The sequence below is a fragment of the Gymnodraco acuticeps genome, unplaced genomic scaffold, assembly GCF_902827175.1.
Source record: "Gymnodraco acuticeps unplaced genomic scaffold, fGymAcu1.1, whole genome shotgun sequence".
Classification (NCBI taxonomy): domain Eukaryota; kingdom Metazoa; phylum Chordata; class Actinopteri; order Perciformes; family Bathydraconidae; genus Gymnodraco; species Gymnodraco acuticeps.
The window spans coordinates 1938516-1962567 of record NW_022989985.1 but is presented as its reverse complement, the minus strand read 5'-3'; the positions used below and the strand labels follow the sequence as shown (position 1 = coordinate 1962567).

Below are 24052 nucleotides of genomic sequence, written 5' to 3'. Positions count from 1 at the left end.
ATCCTTAATAAACATAAACTCCTATCCAAACTAGGGTTGCCAGAAACTGACCATGATCAAAATCGATTATTCGGCAGCCCTGGCGAATAATAATCGATTAATCGACCCCCCCCGCGCTGGACAAACCAACAACAACAACAAAAAAACTCAGACAAAAGGAATTCCGTTGTTTTCTTTACTGGAACATGTTTAACAGTACAAACAAAATAAGCGACAAATAAACCAACATCAACATGATGTTGGTTTATGTGTGTAGCGTGCTGCAGCAGCAGTCTGCTCTGCACGCAGGCTTCCTCCAAGTTTACAGTAAAACAAACTGGTGGTGTGACGAATGGCCATTTACAATTGTTAATACTATTACTATTATTAGCATTAGTCTATATTTTGGTTGAAACTAAGCCAGAAAAAAAAACAAAAAAAAAAAAACATAAATAATAATAAAAAAATATATAAATAAAATCGATTTAAAAAATAATAGTCGATTATGGAGACTGTAACGATTAATCGAATAATCGAATAATCGCTGGCATCCCTAATCCAAACACAACCTGGTGGCTCCACTTTTCTTCTTCCTGTCAAATGTTATGATAATAACCACTCAATGTAATAATCAGCTGCTCCTGAAGGGAAATGAAAAGCATTATTGAGGGGAACAAATTGTAGAGTTTAACATGAGCTGTACAGTAAGCAGAGACGGAGAAACACACTGTACAAAGTCAGGGACTGCTCTGGCTATCAGTCACTGTGAGGGCAGCTTGATTAAAGGAAATGGACCGAGTGGAAACTTTGGATGTGTGTTTTTAGTTGTGTTTTCAGCCTGTCTGGGTGATAGCAACAGCAAAACAGATGCTGAAACAATTAGGGCAAGTCAGAGGATGTTTTTACTCTGCTGTAAAAAGCACAACCAATCATCTGAGTCGGCCCGGCTGAAATAACTGGATGGCCTACCTGCCTGTCAGCCTTCCACAAACTTATCTCGTGCCCTCATTGGTCATGTGCGCCTTCGTGTGTGTTGGAGGAGGGGCTCCGTAAGGAAGTCTGAAGGAAGAGGCAGATTTTTTCCGGTTGTGTATTTTCAAATTCTAGCGCACTCGAGCTGGTTTCCCCATTCTTACCTACCCTACCTTTAAATGTCAACAAACTTAGCAAAACTCGACTTATTTAACTAATTTACCTAGTTAATGTCAGTGACAAAGTCTCTTTGCTAACATTAGCCTCTATAAGCTCTTGGGCATATCAGAACAAGTAGGCTTGCTTCCAGAAAAAAAACGTAATTGGAATAAATGTACCAATGATGTATTGAATTCCTTATGAATTAAGATATCTTAATAAGGAAATTCAAATAATTCATAAGATCATCAAAGCATTTTCCTGGTTTGTCTCCACTTTGGTTTATAAAGTATTTTTTTACAGACTTATTCTCACAAAGTGCTTTACACATAAATTCAACAACATAGAAAATAATATAACACGTTTTTCAAAAGTGCAAATCTGGGAATATTTTTTGTTTCCCACTTTTATTGTTTTCTAGTCACCTTCACAGAGGGACACATCTGACACAGATCCAAATGATTGATGTAAGTGAGAACACAGACAAAAGCAAAAATATGATAGGGAGTCTCTTGTCCACGCCCACCCATCCCCCTGAGAAAACATAATTCACTCGAAAAAAATACACAGATGTACTGTAGCATCAGCAACACATGACACAGATGAAGTCAGCGATGACGATGCACTGTCTAGGCGAATACACGCACACACACACACACACACACACACACACACACACACACACACACACACACTCTATGGTTTGTTTGCTCTAAGCATGCAGAGGGCAGGCCTCCCCTCAGAGGTGACTGATTTACAGTTTGTTGCTGTCTGTCAAACAGCTGACAGATGGGAAAGCAGCGCTGCCTCCGCCATACTGTCGCCACTCTCAGATGCTTTGCAGTTTCCCCAGTGGCAAGAATGCTGAGCAGCGCTCCTTAAGTTTGATGGGAGGTTAACAGCTACCATAAAAGCGTAACAGGACAGAACATACTTTATTGTTTTGTACCTGTGATGACCATTGAACCTAAAGATCCCGGTAAAGCTATTTCGGCAACCAAACTGTAGGCTACCCACATTGTAAATACGTTCTCATCTTTTGAAAACTCTTGGAAAAACCTGGTCATTCTTGGTTATGAAATAAGAACAAAAATGTAACACAGTGTTGTCTGTGATTAAATCGCGGACGTCATGTTGACTGTAAATGTCCAGAGATATAAATAGTGTGAATGTGTCTGACATGCTCATAGTGTGGGATACAGCTTGTTTCTTATTTAGCTGTTTTTCTAAAAGGCTCCAGTGTTGGGCTGGACTTTCATACTATTAAACTGACATAAACCTGTTAGCACTTTTTGTGCCCTGCTGCATAGAGCACATTTTTATCATATGACAAGTATTTTGAGCGTTAAAGTTAACAATTAAAGGGGCCCTATTATGCTTATTTTCAGGTTCATATTTGTATTTTGTGCCTTTACGTTTACATGATTTAATGTTAAATAAGGTGCTTTATTTTTCTCATTTTGTTTTGCTGCAGCACCTCTTTTCACCCTCTGTCTAAAACCTGAGGCCGGTCTGCTCTGATTGGTTAGCTGGCCGGCTCTGTTGTGATTGGTCAATCGAGGGAACTTTGGGATTTTAGCCTTTGCAGACCATTTACTTGCACAAAACCTATATAACAAACTATAGGAAAGAGAAAACCCCAAGGAACATAATAAGGCCTCTTTAAAGCCCAATAATTGTTTCTGTTTAAGATTTAGCTCACCAAGCTTTTTCTTTATAGGGTCTCTACCCTGGTCTTTCTCAGTGCCAGTCTGGTCTGTGACAGCTCTTTCATTCCTCCGCTGAAGGAAATGATCATATAACAGACAAAAGTAGCGCTTGGACGTTGTAAGACTGCTAAATGAAAAGTCTGCAACGCACCTGGTTTTCACATGGGCTGCTGTTTGGGTTTCCACTCTCATAACAGGGACAGGATTTAGGTTTCTGTGCCTCTAGTTTAAAGAAAAACAGACTTAAATTCCCCTTATTGGATATGAGATCCAGACATTTCCTGCCACTTCAGAATATATCTCCAGATAGAACAATTAAGAATAAGCATCCAACTTTAAAGACTCAGTTGTATTTAAAGCCGGCTGGATAATTGATGTTGAATATCATATGAACAAACAAGCAATGCAAATGTGTAAGGGGAGACTAATTTCCTCCTAATTGAGCCACAGGGTTTTTTGTTTTGTCAGGAGATTTTAGACCAAATGGAGTCAGATTCCCGCAGATCTCCTGGGATGATGGGAGGGTCGGGCTGGAGTCTAGCAGAGCTTGGAGATCCCAGCAGTCCCCCCGGCTCCTTAATCCCTGTCATTAACTCGACTACACGGAGAGAAATGGCCTGCTCGCCTGCCATTACCCTCTCATCAGCCTGTCCTTTGTCCCCTTATTTCTTCCCTCACATCCTCTCTTTCATTAGACTTGTCTCCCGCTACTTTATTTTCTCCTGCGGGATTGTTTCCAACGGTTTCTACAGGATTTCCTTCCTCATCTTCCCTGTGGGTGCAGGTGAAGCAGAAATCTTAAGTGTTTCACCTGCACACTTAGTTTAAACAGAAACCAGACGAAGCCACAATCTTGACAATTTGTTTTATATAACCACCAATCTGACCTATTTTTACAACACTCTGAAAACAATGACTTGTGGCAAGACAGTTTATATTAGCTATGTTACATGATTTATATTTGTAGTGGGTATAAACAATGACTGATCATGGGAATTTATATCCAGACAGCTTCCTTTTAGTTTGTTTTGTGTAATGCTTCTGCTTGATTATCAAAAAATAGACAAGGTGCTGTTTTTTTTTTTTTAAAGGAAACTGTATAGTTGTTGTTAATGGCAAGAAAAATAATATTTATACAATAATTTAATCTCGGCATCTTTTAAATAAATAGCTTACCTTAAGGAGTTATAAAAAAAAAGTCGGACAGATGAATCTCAGTTGGCAAGGACACACTGTCATAACAACACTGCTATAGTGCATCCTGTGGTGCTTGCTGTTTTGTCCATTGAAACACAAACACACACACACACACACACACACACACACACACACACACACACACACACACACACACACACACACACACACACACACACACACACACACACACACACACACACAGGGGTGGTCTAGGGTCCTAAGAAGGGAGAGGGGAAACACCTTGTGACCCCCTTGTTCCTGACCGAGCTACTGGAGGAGACAACAAGGATGCACGAGATCAACTCTACACAGCTGCCTTGATTTGAGTCACTATTTGGCAGACATTTAACATCACAATTACCAGCTTAAACCTGTTGCATTTGTTAAGTGCTAAAAAACATTGTCTCCTGGGGGAAAAAGTGTTAAAGAAGTGCACATTTAAACTAAGCAGAGGCTCAAATGGTTGTCCCAATAATCCTGTCCTCATTGTGATTGTGCAGTTTTCTTTGTGGTTTCTTGGCAGACATGCAATGAGGAAGGTGGATAAATCATAAATAAACAGTCAGGATTTTGTTTCTGGTGGCAACAGCGGTAATCAGCTTTTAAACACGGCTATAGTTTGGCTGTGGCTGGGCGATGTTTGGGTTTTGATATGGATGAACTGTCTCCCAGACACAGACAGCATGACTTCTGCTGCTGATAAAGCCCTCCCAACCCACCCTCCATTGGAGCCATCCAAGGAAAACTTTGCTTGATGCACGCACATGTTCAGTTCACAGACAGAGTAAATGTTGAAATAAGTCAATCTGAATTAAGTTACTTCTTCATCATGCAGCTACATACACAGAGAAAGCTGAACTCGAAGGTGCATGAAAGCTTCTAGTGATGTTTTTTATTTGGAAATAGTTGCTAATTTAGCGTCAAACTGCTATCCTTTTTACAGTTGTTTCTTCTCCTTTTTCACATTGTGCATTAGTTTTCCCCAGCAATTCCAAATAAACTTTGATGCGTACAATCGGTGGAGTTTCCCTTAGAGTGACAAGTTTGTTTTTCAAAAGTTAAGGGACCATCAAAAAAGTTATTACAGTGAAATTGAGTTTTGTATTGTTACTGATGTATGGGTATTTAAAAAGTTTAGAGAGCACATTTTTATCATCCTTGATTTCCATTTGGTTTCATCTCGAAATGTTTTGAAATGTCCTGAAAAAGTCACCTAAAATACAGAGAAATCATATTCTCCAAAGATCATTACTCATATTACTCATAGCTCATATTCTTACAGTTAAGTTAATACAAGTTAACATAGAGCAATAGGGGAGTGTCATGCTTTTTATAAAGTTAAACGTTGGCGCCAACTCCTCTGCCATAAACAAGAAACCCATCAATACTACAAATAGAGAGTACACAGTATATATATAAAATTCTTTAAAAATAATAAAAAATGTAAAAACAACAGAAACTGTATTCCAATCTTCAAAAAAACAGAGAAATAAAATATTTTAACCTGATCACGGATGCATGATGAAATTTTGAAAAGCACTGTAACTACAGATGCATTGCTCATTAAGAGAAAAGTACTTAGAGCGACAAAAATGAAACAATAGAGCCGCCTTATCAGCACACACATTTCCAATGATTGGGTGGAGGTCTCTATTCAGTTCAATGCTAAGGTCAAGAGTAGGCAGATGTGAGGAAAAGATAGCTGTTTGTGATACGGCTGAGTTTAATCAAGCACACACAGCACAGAACAATGCCTCATGGGGGCTATTTACAGAACTTCACAATGTGATTTTTTGAGTTAAAAAGACATACAGAGGCAAATTGTCTTACAGGAGTAGCAGACACACAGCAGCCACTCATCCTCAGATGACCTGCAGTTTGACAAGAAGCTCTGCCAATTAGAAAGCCCTCAGAAGGAGCAGTGCCCTCGCACATCTGAGGCTGTGGCACTGGCTCCACGGCACAGGAGTGTGACTTCGTCTGACACAGCTGAGTCGGCACTTAGCAGGCCGCCGCGAAAGGGCCGTGGCTCTGGCTCAAGGTAAGATAGGATGAAAATAAAAAATACAGTCCAGTATCAATAATCTTTATTCTGCATAAAGTGTGTTCAGGAGGGCACACTCAGGGACCAACTTGGTCTCTCAGATGACGGCTCACTGTGACCCTGTGGTCCACTACCCTCGGTGCCTCTGCGTGATTTGTGGCTCCTGGGGTCAGAAGGTGAGGGATTTGTTAGCTGCCATCAATTTTTACACTTCAAACAAGCCACAGCTCACAGATTACACCTTCAATGACTTATCTCCACCTCTGACCAGACTGGAGCTGACAAACATCCCCCAAGTTGCCTGTCATTGACTCCAGTGAACTCTAAAGATGAATATCACACATCTCATTTCAGTTTTATAATAAAATCAGCCGGTACAAATCAGCAACTTTCTACAGAAGAGTTACACAACCATACATGATATCCCATCGCATGGTCAGCGCGAGACAGAAGCAGTCTTATCACACCAGCAGGGTCATTACAGCAGCAGATCAAAAGCCGGCGCAGCTGTGGCCGAGACACATGTGTGGTCCAGACTTGAAGAGAGAAAGCCATGTGACGCAATGCAGCTAAAGGTGTCAAGGTAGCAGTGGTGGAAGTAGTATTGACACCCTGAACTTAAGTAAAAGCATCAAAACCTCACCTAAAATGTTTTACATTCAAGTACTGCATTCAAATCATTACTTCAAGTTAAAGTGTGTTAGCATTATCTGCTAAATGTTCTTGAAAAATGTGTAATATAATGTTCACTGTCAGTGTGTTACTGTAATATAAACTATGTGTTTGCATTATATTTCCCCTAAACTATGAGATTGGTGCCTTTTATTCCTCTAGATGTTTATGGTTGAAGTCATTTGAACCCCTGTATATACTATAAACTACAGCAATGCATCATATTCTATAAAATCATCATTGTAGTGTTACTGTCATGCAAGAACCACTCACTCTAAAAAGTCAAATTTCATGAGCTCAGACTTATTTTTTGGTTTGTGAATATGCATATTGCAGCTGATTTAAGTAGTTAGTTTATTTAGTTCAATAAGTACGATGATATTCTCAAAATAAATGGAGCACTTAATGGAGATCTTTCAGTTGATGTCAAACATTTGAAATCCACACATCTGGAGGAACATTGTTTTCCATGGTGTAGGAGGGAGATGAAAAACTATAATCTGAAAGTAAGTAAAGGCATCAGGCAGATGTATTGGAGGAAGAATAACGTATCAAAAAGTAGAAATATAAAGTAGCCTATAATGGAAATCCTATAGTACCTCTAATGTGTACTGAAGTACGGTAATTTAGTAAATATACTAGTATTTTTCCACTACTGCAATTAACTATTAGATCTGGAAAAATATATGACACAAAATATAAGCGTGCCATGATTCATGGTCCGACATCTAATATATTTCACTATTTTTAAAGTAAATCCTCACTCCCAGCTCATAATCATCCTCACACCCCCGTAAAACTGAGCTGAGGATCAGCAGCAGGACTTTATCTTGGCACCTATAAAGGCTCCGATTAACAAGTGAGGAGGTCTTCTGAAGATATCCAAGACCATCTGTTTCTTATCTACTCACCTTTATTTTTTAAATTTGCTAATTTATTTGTCTTAGAGATATCGGGATTGCAAGCAGCAGGCGTCCAATCCTCTCCCCGGGGAATGAGGCAGAGGTGGGACCCACCTGGAATGTGTGCGTGGGTTTGTGTGATAGCTTGTGTGATAGCTTGTGTGTGAGTGCTTGTTTGTGAGTGTGTGTGTGTGTGTGTGTGGTGTGTGTGTGTGTGTGTGTGTGTGTGTGTGTGTGTGTGAGTGTGTGTGTGTGTGTGTGTGTGTGTGTGTGTGTGTGTGTGTGTGTGTGTGTGTGTGTGTGTGTGTGAGTGAGTGAGTGAGTGAGTGAGTGTGTGTGTGTGTGTGTGTGTGATAGCTTCTGTGTGAGTGCTTGTTTGTGAGTGTATGTGTGTGTGTGTTTGTGTGATAGCTTGTGTGTGTGTGAGTGCTTGTTTGTGAGTGTGTGTATGTGTGTTTGTGTGATAGCTTGTGTGTGTGTGTATGTGTGTGTGTGAGTGCTTGTTTGTTTGTGTGTGTGTGTGTGTGTGTGTGTTTGTTTGTGTGATAGCTTGTGTGAGAGTGCTTGTTTGTGTGTGTGTGTGTGTGTGTGTGTGTGTGTGTGTGTGTGTGTGTGTGTGTGTGTGTGTGTGTGTGTGTGTGGCGTAGCATTACTATACTTGTGGGGACCTAAATCTGTTTACACAGTCACGTGTGGGGACTCGCCTCCCTTATGGGGACAAAATGGAGGTCCCCATGAGGGGAATCATTAATGTTAGGGTGAAGACTTGGTTAGGTTTAGGATTAGGGTAAGGGTTAGGGTTAGGCATGTGTTGGTTATGGTGAAGGTTAGGATAAGTCTCCAGGAAATGCATGTAAGTCAATGTAATGTCCCCTGAAGTGATGTATACATGGTATGTGTGTGTGTTTGTGTGTTTATTTGTGTGTGTGTGTGTGTGTGTGTGTGTGTGTGTGTGTGTGTGTGTGTGTGTGTGTGTGTGTGTGAGTTCTTGGGTGTGGTTTTCTAAGATCAAGGATCAAGCACAAGCCGAATAAGCATGTTGCATTTTCTTTTTTCAGAACCAATTTGAGAGGGATCTCCACAATATTTTGACACACAAATACAAAATTATGTGAACAGATGAAGTGCAGCCAAAGTCAAGACAAAGCTGGGCTCCATTATTATTATTATTAAAAGAAGAAGAACAAATTATCTGCCTTGTTAGACTCATACACTGGTTTATAAGGTAAGCACAATAACCAGTCAGGATGATAAAATGCGATCCAGATATTCCTTCATAACACTTTACGGTGTAATAATCCATTGTGAGAGTTACTGAGTTACCTGTTATCCCCACTAGGAGGCCACATTAAATAAATCTTACTTACTGCTGTAAATAATGTTCACTTACTGCTATAAATATGCTGTGTATCTGTCTTTTTCTTTTGTTTCCTGCTTTAGGATGAATTATTTTAACTAATGTTTAATTGATTTGGTGTTGATTTTTATTTATATAAAATCGTCTACAGAGCCTATCCTATGTACATTACATGTGTATGTGTAGATGAATAAATGTGTTATGTCTGTAAATTATATAGTTGTAAGTGATTTTGATGAAGGATTATATTCTCTCTTGGTTTGTTTTTTAAATTAGCACAAACAAAAAAACATTTTTACAAAAATCTTAACTGTAGGCCTACCTATTTGTTGTAGTGGTGAGTTTTACAGGTGATTACAATATATAATATAACTTTCTCTTATTAAAATGTGCACTGCATTAACTCCTTATTTGATGCAATCAGCAGTTGAATGTTTTAACCAGCAGGCTCAATGAAAAGGATTTAGAAATAGACATTGTTATCACAGTGATGGTGTCAACGTTTCCTTTTGTTTTTGTTACGAACCGGTGCGTTTGCTTGCCCTTTTATCATGGTAATAAATCCCCAGACTTGAGAATTGAATTCACACCGGCTTGTGCTGCCTGCTGATAATCAATCTTCAAACAGTTTGCAATTCACTGTCGATCTAATTACGTTTTCATTTCAACTCAACAGATTATATTTCTGATGTGGCAAAAAAGGCTGCAGCTCTGCAGTATCTGAGAGTAAACGATATTTTAGTAGAAATTAGCGACAGAAACAGACAGATCAGACTGTCAAATGTGACGGATTGCATTTTTAACAGCCATTTAATTCTGATTGTGATGCAAAACGAGTTGGGTGGAAATGTCCAGGCTTGTTTCCCACCTGAGCAAAATCTCGTTTTCTAACTAACTCGCTTGTGAACTAATGCAACGCTGAAAAGAAGATTTTCATGTTGATTAAAAGATGTAAAAGATTTAAAGGAAAGTGAGGCAGGGTGGTGCAACCTGACCAACAGGTCCGCTTTATTAACATGATGGCATATTTTCACGTCAGTAGCGCACAAAAACTGATTTAATCAACTTTTTGAACATTAGTTTTGTAATTGTAATGTTTTCTTCTTGTTAATGTTTTAGTATGGTATATCCTAATTGTTTTACTGGAACGTACTAACGATTGCTTATTACAAATATGTAAATTAAATAGTTGTTCTTCTTTACCAAATCTGAAGTTAATTTGTTAAAAAGCACAATAACACTTAAATGACTGATTACATTGATTAATTGAAGATCGATTAATCGATTTGTCCATTGATTGCCCTTCGACCAGACCTCAGGTGGGATCAACACGTTCATGATTTTGCGAATTTGTATTTATTTAATCGGGTAATGTATTTGGCTTAGCGTGCAAATTCCTCAAATATGATTATTAGTAGGCTAATTGTGCATACTATACAACATTTGTAATGAGGGTTTGGTCAGGGGAGCGTATCGGGGCTCCAGAAGAGGTGAGAGAGAGAGGAGGAGGGCTGACTGAGAGATGTTTTACTGGGGGAGAAGGAGGGGGTCGTCCTGGGAGGGAACCAGGGGTGTGGAGGGCCGAGTTTAAAAAGGCAGACAGCAGCCAGCAGTCACTCACTCTCTCACTCAGTCTCCTCCAGCAGCAGCTCTGCGGTTCCTCGGTGATCCTCTGAGTTTTGATTCACCTCAAAGAACTTTGGAACTTTACTGGACTCTACGTTTTTATTTTCTGAAAACAAAGGATTTTTTCTTCCAGCATGGAGACCAGCACTGCGGAATATGTTGACAATTATGAGTATTATGATGACAATGAGACTGCCTGTGACTTCTCAGAGTGGGAGCCATCTTACTCCCTCATCCCGGTGCTCTACATGCTCATCTTCATCCTGGGCCTGTCAGGTAACGGCGTGGTCATCTTCACTGTCTGGAGATCCAAGTCTAAGCGTCGTGCTGCAGATGTATATATAGGAAACCTGGCCATCGCTGACCTCACCTTTGTTATCACCTTGCCCTCTCTGGGCCGTGTACACTGCGCTGGGCTACCACTGGCCCTTTGGTGTGGCTCTGTGCAAAATCAGCAGCTATGTTGTTCTGGTCAACATGTACGCCAGCGTCTTCTGCCTCACCTGCTTGAGCTTTGACCGATACCTGGCCATCGTGCACTCCCTGTCCAGCAGCAGGCTGCGCTCTCGAGGGACTATGCTGGCGTCCTTGGGGGCCATTTGGTTCCTGTCCGGCGTGCTGGCCGTGCCCACGCTGCTCTTCCGCACCACTGTGAACGACCTGAACAGCAACAGGACCACGTGCGCCATGGACTTCAGCCTGGTGACCATGAACCAGAGGCACGACTACCTGTGGATCGCCGGGCTCAGCCTCTCCTCCTCTGCTCTGGGTTTTCTCCTACCCTTTTTGGCCATGACCATCTTCTACTGCTTCATCGGCTGCACCGTCACACGCCACTTCAACAACCTGCGCAAGGAGGACCAGAAGAAGAAGAGGCTGCTGAAGATTATCACCACACTGGTGGTGGTGTTTGCCTTCTGCTGGACTCCCTTCCACGTGCTGAAGAGCATGGACGCCCTCTCCTACCTGAACCTGGCTCCCAGCTCCTGCGGCTTCCTGCGCTTCCTGCTGCTCGCTCATCCATACGCCACCTGCCTGGCCTACGTCAACAGCTGCCTCAACCCCTTCCTGTACGCCTTCTTTGACCTGCGCTTTCGTTCTCAGTGTCTGTGCCTGTTCAACCTGAAGAAGGCTATGCATGGCCACATGAGCTCCATGTCCTCTACGCTCAGCGCCCAGACTCTGAAGTCAGAGATTCAGTCTCTGGCCACCAAGGTGTAGAGGGGCAAAAAGAAAGGTGGAGCAGGGCTCCAACCACTGGAACACTTGTTGAAAAAAACACTTTACGTGTCCGTTGTTTGAAGCTGAGATGGATGAACTTTCACCGCTCATGAAATCCATAATATGTTCCTCCTATTCTACAGCCAGAGATGTGGAGGCTCTGTATGTCGTGTGGACATGAAGCCGGGGCCAGCGGGCTGCGCTCCTTCGCTGCTTTGTTCCTCAAGTTCTCAGAGAAAAAAGAAAGTATATTTTTTGTTTTGTCCTGCTCTGTAAAAGTTCAAATTTCTATCATGAAAAGAGGCCATAGTTATGATTTTAGAAACACACACTGTTGTTGGGAACTGTATATCAATTTAAAACCTGTTTACACTGGATGAAACATATAGCTGTACAGTATTTTCATACCATAGCATTTTCTTTCTTGTTCAGATCTATTGCTGTTTTGTTTTAGAAGCACTTGTTAAAAAAGATGTGTGAGCAGGGAAATCAAACAGAGCAGTGTCTTCTTGTTGTTTGTAAAGGTAGAAGTCTGCAGGAGGGAGGGGGGGGGGGTGTAAGAGGAGAGAAGGTGTTGCGGCTTAATTATATAGTTTGTTGAGAGGAGACGGGGGGCAGACAGGCAGATGGCAGTTGACAAATGTTTTTGGGGAACATGAACGGGGCGGGGTGGGTTGAGGGGTTTCGCAGTGTAGTCACAGCACTAAAAGGGGACAAAGGAACTCTGTAAATAAATGAAATCCAGTTTGATGTATATGTTTTATTTTTCGACATCACTGTAACTAACTACTGTAATAAAAATGTGTTCTATGAACCAGATCTCTCAGACTCATTGAGTGTGTGGAAACAAAAATTCTTCATTGGTTTACATTTTAAAAAGGTCATTTTAAATGTGGAGAGGAGAACGTTTTACAGTAATACTAAAGTCAATAATTGTACAAAACTGGTTCTTTTTAAAATTTAAAATCTGTGGTTTCCCATCAGTTTCATTACACCATCCTGTTATTTCAGTGTTAAGTATCTCCAGAGGGTTAAAGCTTTGTTATGAATGTCTTTGCATTTGGTTTACACCTTCAGACTAATAGATCTCTAATCTGTATTGATTCACAGCCAGTATCCAGACTGTAACCGGATTAGGCAAAGTGATTTTCATCCTGAGATGTGTATTCGATACTCAGATGTGAATCAACTTTGGCACTTTAACTATTTGATGACACAGTCTTGTGGGTAACAATCAAAGGTTTTTGAATTTGAAAGTGTTTTTATGTGCAACAAGTAGGAGGAGGAGGCACAACATATTTTGAGGGATGTGTTTTAGTCAACTCCACTTTAAAGTACTTTCATGCAAAACAATGTCACAAAAAGACTCTTTATCCACAGGAGGTAAAGCCAACCAAAACCACACATGTTCACTGAATAATAGGGTCATTACCAATGAGTGACTCTTCTGAGGGATCCTTTGATTTGACAGTAATGAGCTCTGTTGGACGTAATCACCGTTTAGAGATGGCGGCGGTGGGGGGAAGTGGGAATCTTGGCAGAAGTTAGTCCAACGAACAAGACAATATTTGTCCCCACTGACAAGTGGTCGCAGTTAGAGCGGCGGGGAGGGTGCGGGCGGGGCTGGGAAGCGGAGGTGGGGGTGATGGGAGATGAGCATTTGACTGCAGATGCCTCAACAGAAAATAAAAGAGGAAAAATAGTGAACGAGGTGTGGACGTTTGGGGGAAAAAAGCCAAAGCTAGACGAGTTCATCTGTCATCACGTTTTAAAGTAACAACATGTGTGAAACAGTGAGAACCTGAAGATGCATTATTCATCTGGTCTTTGTGTGTAAGAGATCATATGTTACTTATTGTCCATCCTTGCAAAACGCAGCATATTTGACAGCAGATCACACGATGGTCACTGTGATGGATGTGTGCTGAGGCCTAAGTTTGTACATCACACAAAGACAGACTCACGATTGCATAAACACACACCGTTATTCTTCAAAGTGGAATCAGGTGCCATTTGGAAGGATTTATAAGTGGACAGTCCATAACACATTTTTTAACAGCACCACTATAAGGACCAAAAAGCATCTGGTTCATCTTTAAACATACCAGTGAGTGAAATCAGGGTGGAGTCAATCATGCATGCAACACTGGACAGACTTGTTGTTGTTATTGAGATGAGTTGGGCTGACAGCTTGTCTCATGCTGTTAGCCAGCGAAGTCCACTTTGGGATAACTCACCCAGAATACCAGCTGAGCAAAGCACCGGGGGTCCACAGGGGAGACCGCCAGCACAAAAACAACAGTTGTGAAGGCATCTGAACGCATATAAATGTTGGTGGTGGTCGTGTGGCCTGTGTGACCTGTTTGCGTGTATGGATGTTTGGGTGTGTGTGTTTTTACAGTTCTTTTAAAGTATTCTTAGAGGGAGTTCAACCATGTTAACACATTGTGCCCCTTAAAAATATTATTATTTTCCTCATTAACAGAGCAGAACATGAACACAGCATTTAAAACTTGCCTGTGACTCTTTGTTTTGTGACTTCAAATTTGTTGCAGCATACAGATGGAACAAGCTCCAAAAAAAAGTGAAGTTACACTCTCTTATCTTGTTGGACATCTTATAAGTTTATAAAAGCGTTTGCAACCACACTTGTAAATGCTTTTTTTAATGGTTAACATATTCAATAATGTTGCTGTTGTCAAGAGCTGTGCTACTTAATCTGTAAGAACTGGTCTCAACTATGTATTCTTTTTAATTATCAAAATAACTTCCTTAAAGTCTGTGCACTGTAGCTTTTAGAAACCACAACTCATAAAGGAGTGAATAGTGCATTTGTAGGGAACTTGTTTTTATAGTGAATATAACTACTGTGTATGGTTTTGATTAAAATGAAACTATATTGCATATGTTCAAGTTAATAAAGAAGCATGTCAGCTAGTGTACAGTAGGCAGGTTTCCATCCAAAACTGATCGTAAAATGTAATCTTTTCAACCTCAGCCAAGTGTACAAAGCTCTTTGCGAAAGTTCAACATTTCTTAGAATTTCAGCATTTCCACACGAAAATGTAAATGCCCACAAAAACGGGTAAATTGGAACTCATCTAGAGTGGCTCTCTGATTTGTTTTAATAACATGAGAGTCGTCCACCATGAACACAATGTGCTGCCTATGTCAACAAAGCTTTATCAGGCTTTTTTTCTACGAACAAAAAGTATGATCCATTATATTTTGTGTGTAGATTTGTAGATTATAAGTAAAGTATAGAATATATCCAGACTTATTTAACTGGTTGCGCCATCACTCTGCATGACTAGTCTCAGTGAAACACATTAAAGCAGCAGACACAGGTGCTCGCTCCCAGTGTTGTCGTCAGTGTGAGCTGCCACACCCAAATGGGACATCTGAACCAAAACACAACTGCTCGCCTCCCCTCAGATCTCCCTGCTGTTCCATCCCACCCAAGCAGCAACAAATGCACTCCGCAGTGTGTGTGTGTGTGTGTGTGTGTGTGTGTGTGTGTGTGTGTGTGTGTGTGTGTGTGTGTGTGTGTGGTGTGTGTGTGTGTGTGTGTGTGTGTGTGTGTGTGCGTGTGTGGGTGGGTGGGTGGGTGTCCATATGCACTTGTAAACAGACATATGACACATTCTGTGCACTGTCAACGCTAACCATACTTTCTCTGTAGCTTTCGTCCACCTGTTACTCAACCATAACACATACAAACGGCCACACACACACACACACACGCACACACACACACACATACATACATACACAACACACACACACACACACACACACACACACACACACACACACACACACACACACACACACCACACACACACACTCACTCCTAACACTAACAGCATTATCTCGGGGTGTATCAAAAAAGCGGTAGTTAGGTAGAGTATCTCTCCTTACAATCCAACCATTATTTGGTTTAACACAGAGCAGAGTTAGTACGGGAAGATGCAGGGGGGGTGAAGGGGGGTCAAATGGGGTGGAAGCACAACCCGAAACCTTTGCAAGATCAAAAGGACCTGTGGGTGTCCCTCTCCATGCCTGCTTGTTCGTCTCACCTGTGAATCTGGATCACAAAGGGAGCAAATGGAGCCCAAGAGAGAGTGTGTGTGTGTGTGTGTGTGTGTGTGTGTGTGTGGTGTGTGTGTGTGTGTGTATGTGTGTGTGTGTGTGTGTGTGTGTGTGTGTGGTGTGTGGTGTGTGGTGTGTGTGTGTGTGTGTGTGTGTGTGTGTGTGTGTGTGTGTGTGTGTGTGTGTGTGTGTTTTGTACATGAAGGGTGCGTGTGTTGTGTTTGTCTCACCTCTTTCTTGGATTACTTACTTCACTTAACCTGTTAAACCCGAGCCTGTTTTTCAGGTTTCAGGCTCGAAAATGACATTCCCAGAACAAATGACCATATCTTCCCTTCTAAAAGGGTTAAATTAATAATCTTTTTTCTCAAAGTAATGATAAACAGATTCAATATAGATGTTTTTTATTTTAAAGAAAATTCAGATTGAACATGGTAAAAAACTGTAAATTATAGTGTCCGTCCAAAAAATATTTTGTACTTATAGTGAAAAAACGAACCTTGGATGATGGGTTAGTAGACTAAAAGCTTTAGGAATCCAAAGTACAACATATAATAAGTACCCTGTATCAAGATTGATGCAAAACAAGTGATATTTGACTTTTTTAGACAGATTTAGCTAAAAAAAACCTCTTCTGGGGCCATTTGGGTGGATTTTCCATATCTCTGGCCCCCCTTGCTGGATTTTGACATGTGACATCTCTTTCTGACCGTCAGAGCCAATGGAATAGAGGGGAACTCCCACATAGTCAGGGCTGCACATAACTGGTGCGCAGGTGCACATGCGCACCTCGGCCAAAAAAAGAGCACCGAGTAATTTGAAAAAAGGCGGCATTTGCGTACCAACATTGAGAGAGAGGGAGAGAGAAGGGAGAAGAGAAAAGAGAGAAGAGAGGAGAGAGAAGAGAGAGAGAGAAAAAGATATTTGCGCGTTGCATATGAACTCAGGGCCGGCCCGTCGCACTGGCGTTGATTTTCGCCTAGGGCGCCAGATCTGTGGAGCAGTGGTGGCGCCAGAGATTTTCTCTAGGGGTGCTGTGGGGTAGCTTGACGTTTCATAGAGGGTGCTCAAACATTAAGGGTTTCCCATTAATGCACCAGCGCTACAGTTGAATTTTCTACTGCAACACTCCCCACACGCACACACAGTGTACCTGTGACTGTTACAATGAAGGCTCGGTAATCAGCTCACGGCATATAGGTGTAAGCAGGAGTAAAGTGCTATTTTTACAAGTGGTGTGTGGACCTCACCTCCTCTAGGAGGGTCCTCACCTTCTCTAGTGGGGAAGATTTTTTTTAAATATTGAAGTTAAAAGCATAAATCTGGTGCACTTTGAGAGCAAAATGAAGAGATCTATGAATATACTGTATCTCTCAACATACATATGAAACAGAACTGTAAACAGATTTTCTATTTCTTTATAGATATTTTACAAATCACTCGCCTTTTAAAACAAACCGTTTGAGACCCACTGAGATAACTAGACTAAAGTTAACTATCTAAACACTGAGAGTCCTTTACTTCACCTGAGCTGAGGTTATCTGAGACTCTCCGTCTGACAGGAGATAGTTCTCCCTCCACCTTGTTGTTGAAAAAGCTCCTTATATCCGTTAGCTTGGCTAGCTAGCACCAGATGCTAACCACAAACGATCTCCGGTAGATACCCACCGGTGCGCGAGCTCTCTCTCTCTCGCTCGCTTGCGCACGCACACAATATGGCTCGTGCCACACACACACACACAGAGCAGAGCTTGAATGAAACACAGAGACCCAGAAGTAAGCTACTTGTACTCACGAGGCCTATTATGTGCAGAATCCCTCTCGCTTTCAGTTGGTTTTGATTGAGTGTCCACATGTGGACGTTTAAGGACTAAAAAACTATCCATTTGTCACTTTGCTGTTAGCAAATAATGTGGGGCTCCAGCTAACAGGAAGTCACTCAAGTGTCACAAAGTAATTTAGCCTATGGGTAGGTCAAAAATCTAATGGGTGCTGGCCATTGGCCTAATCATATCACCTGTGTTGGCTTTATGTTTTTGGTCAAACATTTGTTTGTTTCACATTTGCATTGATGTAATCAATAATTTTTCTGATTTAATTTAATAAAAATAATAATTTTCGGGGGAAAAAACACCCCCTAGCTCCCCCCTGGCGCCGCCCCTGCTGTGGAGGCGCTGCGCTGGCAGTTCTGGGAGGGGGAAAAAAACATTTTTGACCGTTGGGGCTTATCCTAATTTTCGGCCTTGATGTAACAACATTCATAATTAAGTAAATGTAACACCCTTTTCACCCCGGTTACACGTTTCATTCGCCCTGTACGATGGGCGCTGTAAGTGATGGAAATGGGGGATGTTGGCTTATCTGGCGCCCGCAGCTCACAGCCAAAGTGCGAGTGAGCGAGGGAGAGAGGGAGGGTGCACCGGTACCGGCGCTGTTGTTATTAGAATCTGGTGCTAGCTGCGGATATAAGAAGAAGATGTTTCTACAATAATGTGGAGGGAGAGTCCTCTCCAGTCAGACCGAGAGACTGATAACTACAGCTCAATGAGGTAAAGGACTCTGAGTGTTTAGATAGTTCACTTAGTCTAAGTTCAAACGGTTTGGTCACAATTTATGTAAACACATATTTTCAAGGCACTCCTTTATAATTATTGGGATAAACAGGTTTGAAATCATTCCAATGTATACTATAGGACAGTAACCAAACATATCCTTTTAAAACTGGACTTTTGACCCAAACCCAGCTGTTGACTTGTGGATGCAAGCAACTAATCGCAGACTCAACCAGAGAGAAAGAAGTAGGCCTACATCAACAGCTACCATGTCTGACAGAGAGGAAGACAGTGAGGAGGACAGTCAGGAGGGTAGTGATGACAGCTTGTATTACTGGTCGTGCTAATGTTGTCTTGTGTTCGCCTCTGCATGTGTGTTCTGTGTTCACCTCTGCATGTGTGTTCAGTGCCGTGTGTCTGGCAAATAAAGACCGGTTTATTTATTTCATTTTAAGGATGAGCACCAAGCAACATCTCCAGGTGCTCCTTTGAGAACCAGGGCAAAAAAGTTATGTGCACCCCTGCACATAGTCCTTATTTGGTCATGTGTGTGTGTGACATAGGTGTGTGAGACTGCCGCATAGCCTCGACCGGAAGCAGCAGCCACTCTGGTTGCTACCATTAGTAGCTAACATTTGCTCTCCGATTTTTACATAAAAATGGAATTATGGATTATAAATTAAATCATTTTTTTATACAGAGACGTTAATAACCTATGGATTAACCGATTCAGCCGCGTTTTTTCTGGTTTTAATGCCATTGAACACGTCTTTTGATCAGATTGACAGCTACGGTGAGACGATCTCCCTAGAAACTCCGGTACGTGTTGTGATGTCTGTGTTTGCTTCCCCTGTCGCGAGTTCGGATGACTCAGTGATGATACTATATACCTAAATAAGCTAAGGGGTCATTTAGATGCTTCTTATGAGACTTGTGTTTTGTTTTGGTAAAAATTGTTTGTATCGTCAGTTAGCTGAGATTATTTCCATTAATCTGGTATAACACATTAATAGGTTCTTAAATATTAAGATCTCCTGAGACACAGTGTCATGAAAAAAAATCAGGGTCCCCGCCGACGGGGATAAACTATAATCCATGCAAAAATAATATCAGTGACTCAGCAGGAGTTATGAAGTATTACTCTATTTGACCTTAGAAGTTGTCGCTTTAAAATGTGTTATCATTATGTTTATAAGGCATATACAGTTTAATGCCAATGAGTGCTTATAATTATGGTTATGCTGTACTATAAGAAGGTTAAAGGCATTATAATGTTGCTTATTCTTTCACACACCCTGATGTAAACAAGACGAAAGTCTTTCTCTGGTCTGCATCCCCTTAACAATTGTATGTTTTGAGCTGTACTGTACTGTACCCAATATACAAGCTGTTAATAAACTTTTCAATCAATCAATCAATCAATCACACACATACAGGTTTTGGGCCGAGGGCGACACCGTACTTCCGGTATCCGCCATTTCACACGAGGTGCAAGCAGAATATCATAGTCTATTGCCTTAATCAATATAGTCAACTCTAAAATACCACACATATGCATTGGCATGATAATATTATTGTGACAAGTGGGGTATTCACCTGGTGTTTCCAGAAATTAGACGTAGATGCTGCCAAAATCGACCGAAGGCCACTTTCGAGAGTCGTTTTTCCATACATCTGCAGGCAGTCTGTAAGGGCATTCCGACAACCCACACAGCTCTAGTTTACGCTGGTAACGACCTAGAGCACACCCCTCAAGTCCAGAGATGTATTCCGAAGACATGCAGCGATTTCTTCGGTCGTTAATTCAGAAAAAAAACCTAGTGCGCTCTGCCTGGCTACGTTAGCTAGCTGTTTATATTAGCACCTCCAGGATTTTTGCACCTCCAGAAAAATGGCGTATTTATATATATATATGGCGCGCGTTGCATTGTGGGTAGATCGTGACGTCACTGTGTGTGAAAGAATAAAGACATGGGTATCATTGATATTTTGTTAAAGGCCCTAAAGACACATCTTCTCAATCGGCTTTCTTCCTATAAGCAATGGAAGTCTTTCATGAACACAATGTGCTGTCTTGAATCGTTTTGGTTATTTTTCTAGAAAACTGTTCACGTATTAGGGAGGCTGTTTATATCTTAGTGCTTTTATCACACGTCTGAAGTGGGCGGGGCTCAATTGGAGAATGTATGTCCGCGCACCAATCAGAGTTTGGCACTGCAGCATTTCAATCAAAATGTGATGACAGTTGTGGGATTTAATTTCTATGTTGTCAGCATTGCCAGTCAGTAGGCCTACCGATCAAACTACACATCCACAGAGTCATAAATTACCTGTCAAGTTTCAAATGATAAGATTTACAAATGATAACGTTAATCAATAATTATTACAATATGTAACAAATGCATACCTTTTTAGGTCCCTAAAATGTTTCTTCCATTTTTTATTTGCATATTAAATATTGGCAATGCATACGAATAAGAATAACTCAAACTTGATACAAAGATTGTCATTATTTTAGTTTTTGACATTTCGGGGAAATGCTTGAGTTGAGTATGAAGATCGATACCTCTCTGAAAATTGGCTGTTAAATAAGAACCTAGAACCAACAGCGGCTAGCTTAGCTTAGCATAAAAACAACAGAAAAAGCTAGCCTGAGGCCCTAATGCAGTGGTTCTCAAAGTGGGGGGCGCAGAGGCATGACAGGGGCGCGAGAGACCAGGAGGAAAAATGGTTATTAAAAGTTTTAAAAAGTTTTAAAAACAAATGTAAAAAAAAAATCATATTTTGAAAAATTATTGATTCGAAAATAATATGATACAGTACTATTACGTCTGGGTCTCTGTGTTTCATTAAAGCTCGGCTCTGTGTGTGTGTGTGGAACCAGCAATTTTGTGTGCGTGCGCGAGCGAGAGAGATAGCGCACCGGTACCGGAGATCGTTGATGTTAGCTTCTGGTGCTAGCGAGCTACGCTAACGGATATAAGGAGTTTTTTTAACAACAAAGTGGAGGAGAGTCCTCTCCTGTCAGACTGAGAGACTCAGTGAGCTAAAGGACTCTCAGTGTTATCTCAGTGGGTCTCAAACGTTTTGGTCACCATTAATGTAAACAATTATTTCCGAGGCACACGTTTATATGATCATTATAGTTATAAAAAAATAAGAGAATAAATTAAAAACAGGTATGAAATACTATATGACATTAAAAAATGAATAAAGTTTAAAAGGGGAGTGATTTGTAAAATATCCATAAAGAAATAGTAAATCTGTTTACAGTTCTGTGTTGAGAGATGTATCCATAGATCTCTTCATTTTGCTCTCAAAGTGCACCAGATTGATGCTTTTAACTTCAATATTTAAAAATCTTCCCGGAGGAGCTTGCCCCCGGACCCCCCTATGTGAGGTCCACACACCACCTATAAAAATAGCACTTTACCCCTGCTTACACCTATATGCCGTGAGCTGGTTATCGAGCCTTCATTGTAACTGTCACACTGTGTATTTGCGTGGGGAGTGTTGCAGTAGAAAATTCCACTGTAGCGCCCGGTACATTAATGGGAAACCCTAAATGTTTGAGCACCCTCTATGAAACGTCAAGCTCCCCCACAGCACCCCCAAAATAAATCTCTGGCGCCGCCACTAAGCCTGACTATTTGTGTTGGGGGGGGGGCCCCGACTTTTTTTTTTCTCCAAAGGGGGGGGCCTGACAGAAAAAGTTTGAGAACCACTGCCCTAATGTAATGACTATTTTATTTTTATAAGAGGGTTAAAGATTCTTTTAGATGTGGCCTAGTCTAACCTTAAGTCATTAAACTCTTGATTTGAGTCCACATCCTATCAGTAGGCTACAGTGTTTGCTCTCCCGTTTAGGTTGATAAAACATAGCTTTGGGTATTTAACAAGTAGCATACTGATACTATTCTGATACTGATTGTGATACTGTAAACATGCCAATTTCTTTACAAATTCATTTTGTTCTCCGTTGCATATGAACATAGAAGAACAGGTAGGGTTTAGTAACCGTCTTTTAAGCCATGGATTGACAGCTTTGTGATGAGAAACTGTCGAGAGGATTAAGGCTCACACTGTACAGTTAATAACATAAAGAGTCTGAGTATGAGCCTATAGCAACAGTCTAGACAGCCGATCCTCTGATCCACAAAAACAAATCAGTCCAACCTGACAGAAACTTGGAAAGCAGCAGTTTCCTCACCATGCCACTAATGCCAGGATACACTGCTGGTTTACAGTGTAAACACTTTGAACATGCATCATTTCTTTTTTCAGTCTGTATTGTCTTCCTGATGCCGCCCCTCCCTAATGCTGGCATCCTCTGAAAAATAAACCCCTTTTCCTGTATAATTACATTTTAATTATCGAAAGATGACAGTGACGCTTTATAAATTCTGGAAAACAGCTATGAAACGCAATGGCATAATAAATGGTATTGTATATTTATCCAAAATGATATACTCAAATTAGTTGTTTATTCAATAAATAACTTGTAGAAATTGTATCTGCAACACTTTTGAGGTCATTAGTAAAAAAGTACCCAAAATGAGCTGCTTTACCTTGGACTTTGGGAAACTGTTATGGACTTTTGTTCAGTATTTTCATAAAGCACACCCAGGGCTCAACGCTAACTTTTAAAAGTGGTTGCCAGGCTGGCAACCAGGCATCAGCTTTTGGTTGCCAAAACTGAAAATACGGTTGCCATTTTTAGTCACCTTGTATTTTAAATAATTAAGATACTATACAGTTATACAAAGTGGGAATATTCACTAATTTCCAATACTTTTCTTTTCAGTTTTCCATAATTTCACAGAACGTAACAATCTTTTTGCAGATTGTGCTTCTGGATGTAAATTAAAACAAGGGAAATCTTATCTTTTACTGCATTCACAGCAACAATTCTACCGATATTCCCTCCCATTAGCCTGAGTCTGTGATGATAGTGATCAATGGCATTCCACAGACCTCGAAAACAGAGCCAAATCACCTCAAATCTTATCAATAAGGTCTCACAATTAATGGGGTATTACATGTCTAATCATGACTCACAAAAGTGGCCACTTGAGTATCCAATACACACCGACGCTTCAGTTTCTCTCCCTGACTTCTCCACCATAAAAAATGGCTGTAAATTGCTACCATGTCTGCCCTAGAGTCACTATTGAAATCAGCTTGTCTCAGTAATCCGTCTTGTTTAACCTGGATGTGGCCTCTCGCTGTAATTGTTCAGACCTTGAGAACAACGGCTTAGAAAAATACAGCATTTACATGAGATCAGTTTTTTCATGGTAATGTTGTTATCTTTTGGCACGTTTCAAAAGGCTATTAGGAAATCAGGCTTTCAAATGGATCTCCCCCAACGTCGCCTCCCTGTCATTGTTATTCCCTGTTGTTCAGGGTCATGTCCACTCCACCCGGCACTAACCACATCTGATTGGGTGGCTGAGAGGATTTTAGTCAGCTGAGAAAATATAGAAGAGGATATACAGTCCATCAAGGATACTCAACTTGCTTTGCCCGTGGACCACTTTTGCAAAACGAAAGGAGGCCAGGGACCA

The 24052-nt window shown here is 41.0% G+C and overlaps 1 protein-coding gene across 1 annotated transcript; it reads left to right on the top strand.

Moving 5' to 3' along the window:
• Positions 1-10600: 10600 nt before the first annotated feature.
• On the top strand, positions 10601-12670 carry aplnra (apelin receptor a). Its single transcript, XM_034212781.1, is given in 2 exon segments — positions 10601-11006; positions 11008-12670. Coding segments are annotated over 2 exon segments (1086 nt in total). The 5' UTR covers positions 10601-10754; the 3' UTR covers positions 11842-12670.
• Positions 12671-24052: the final 11382 nt, after the last annotated feature.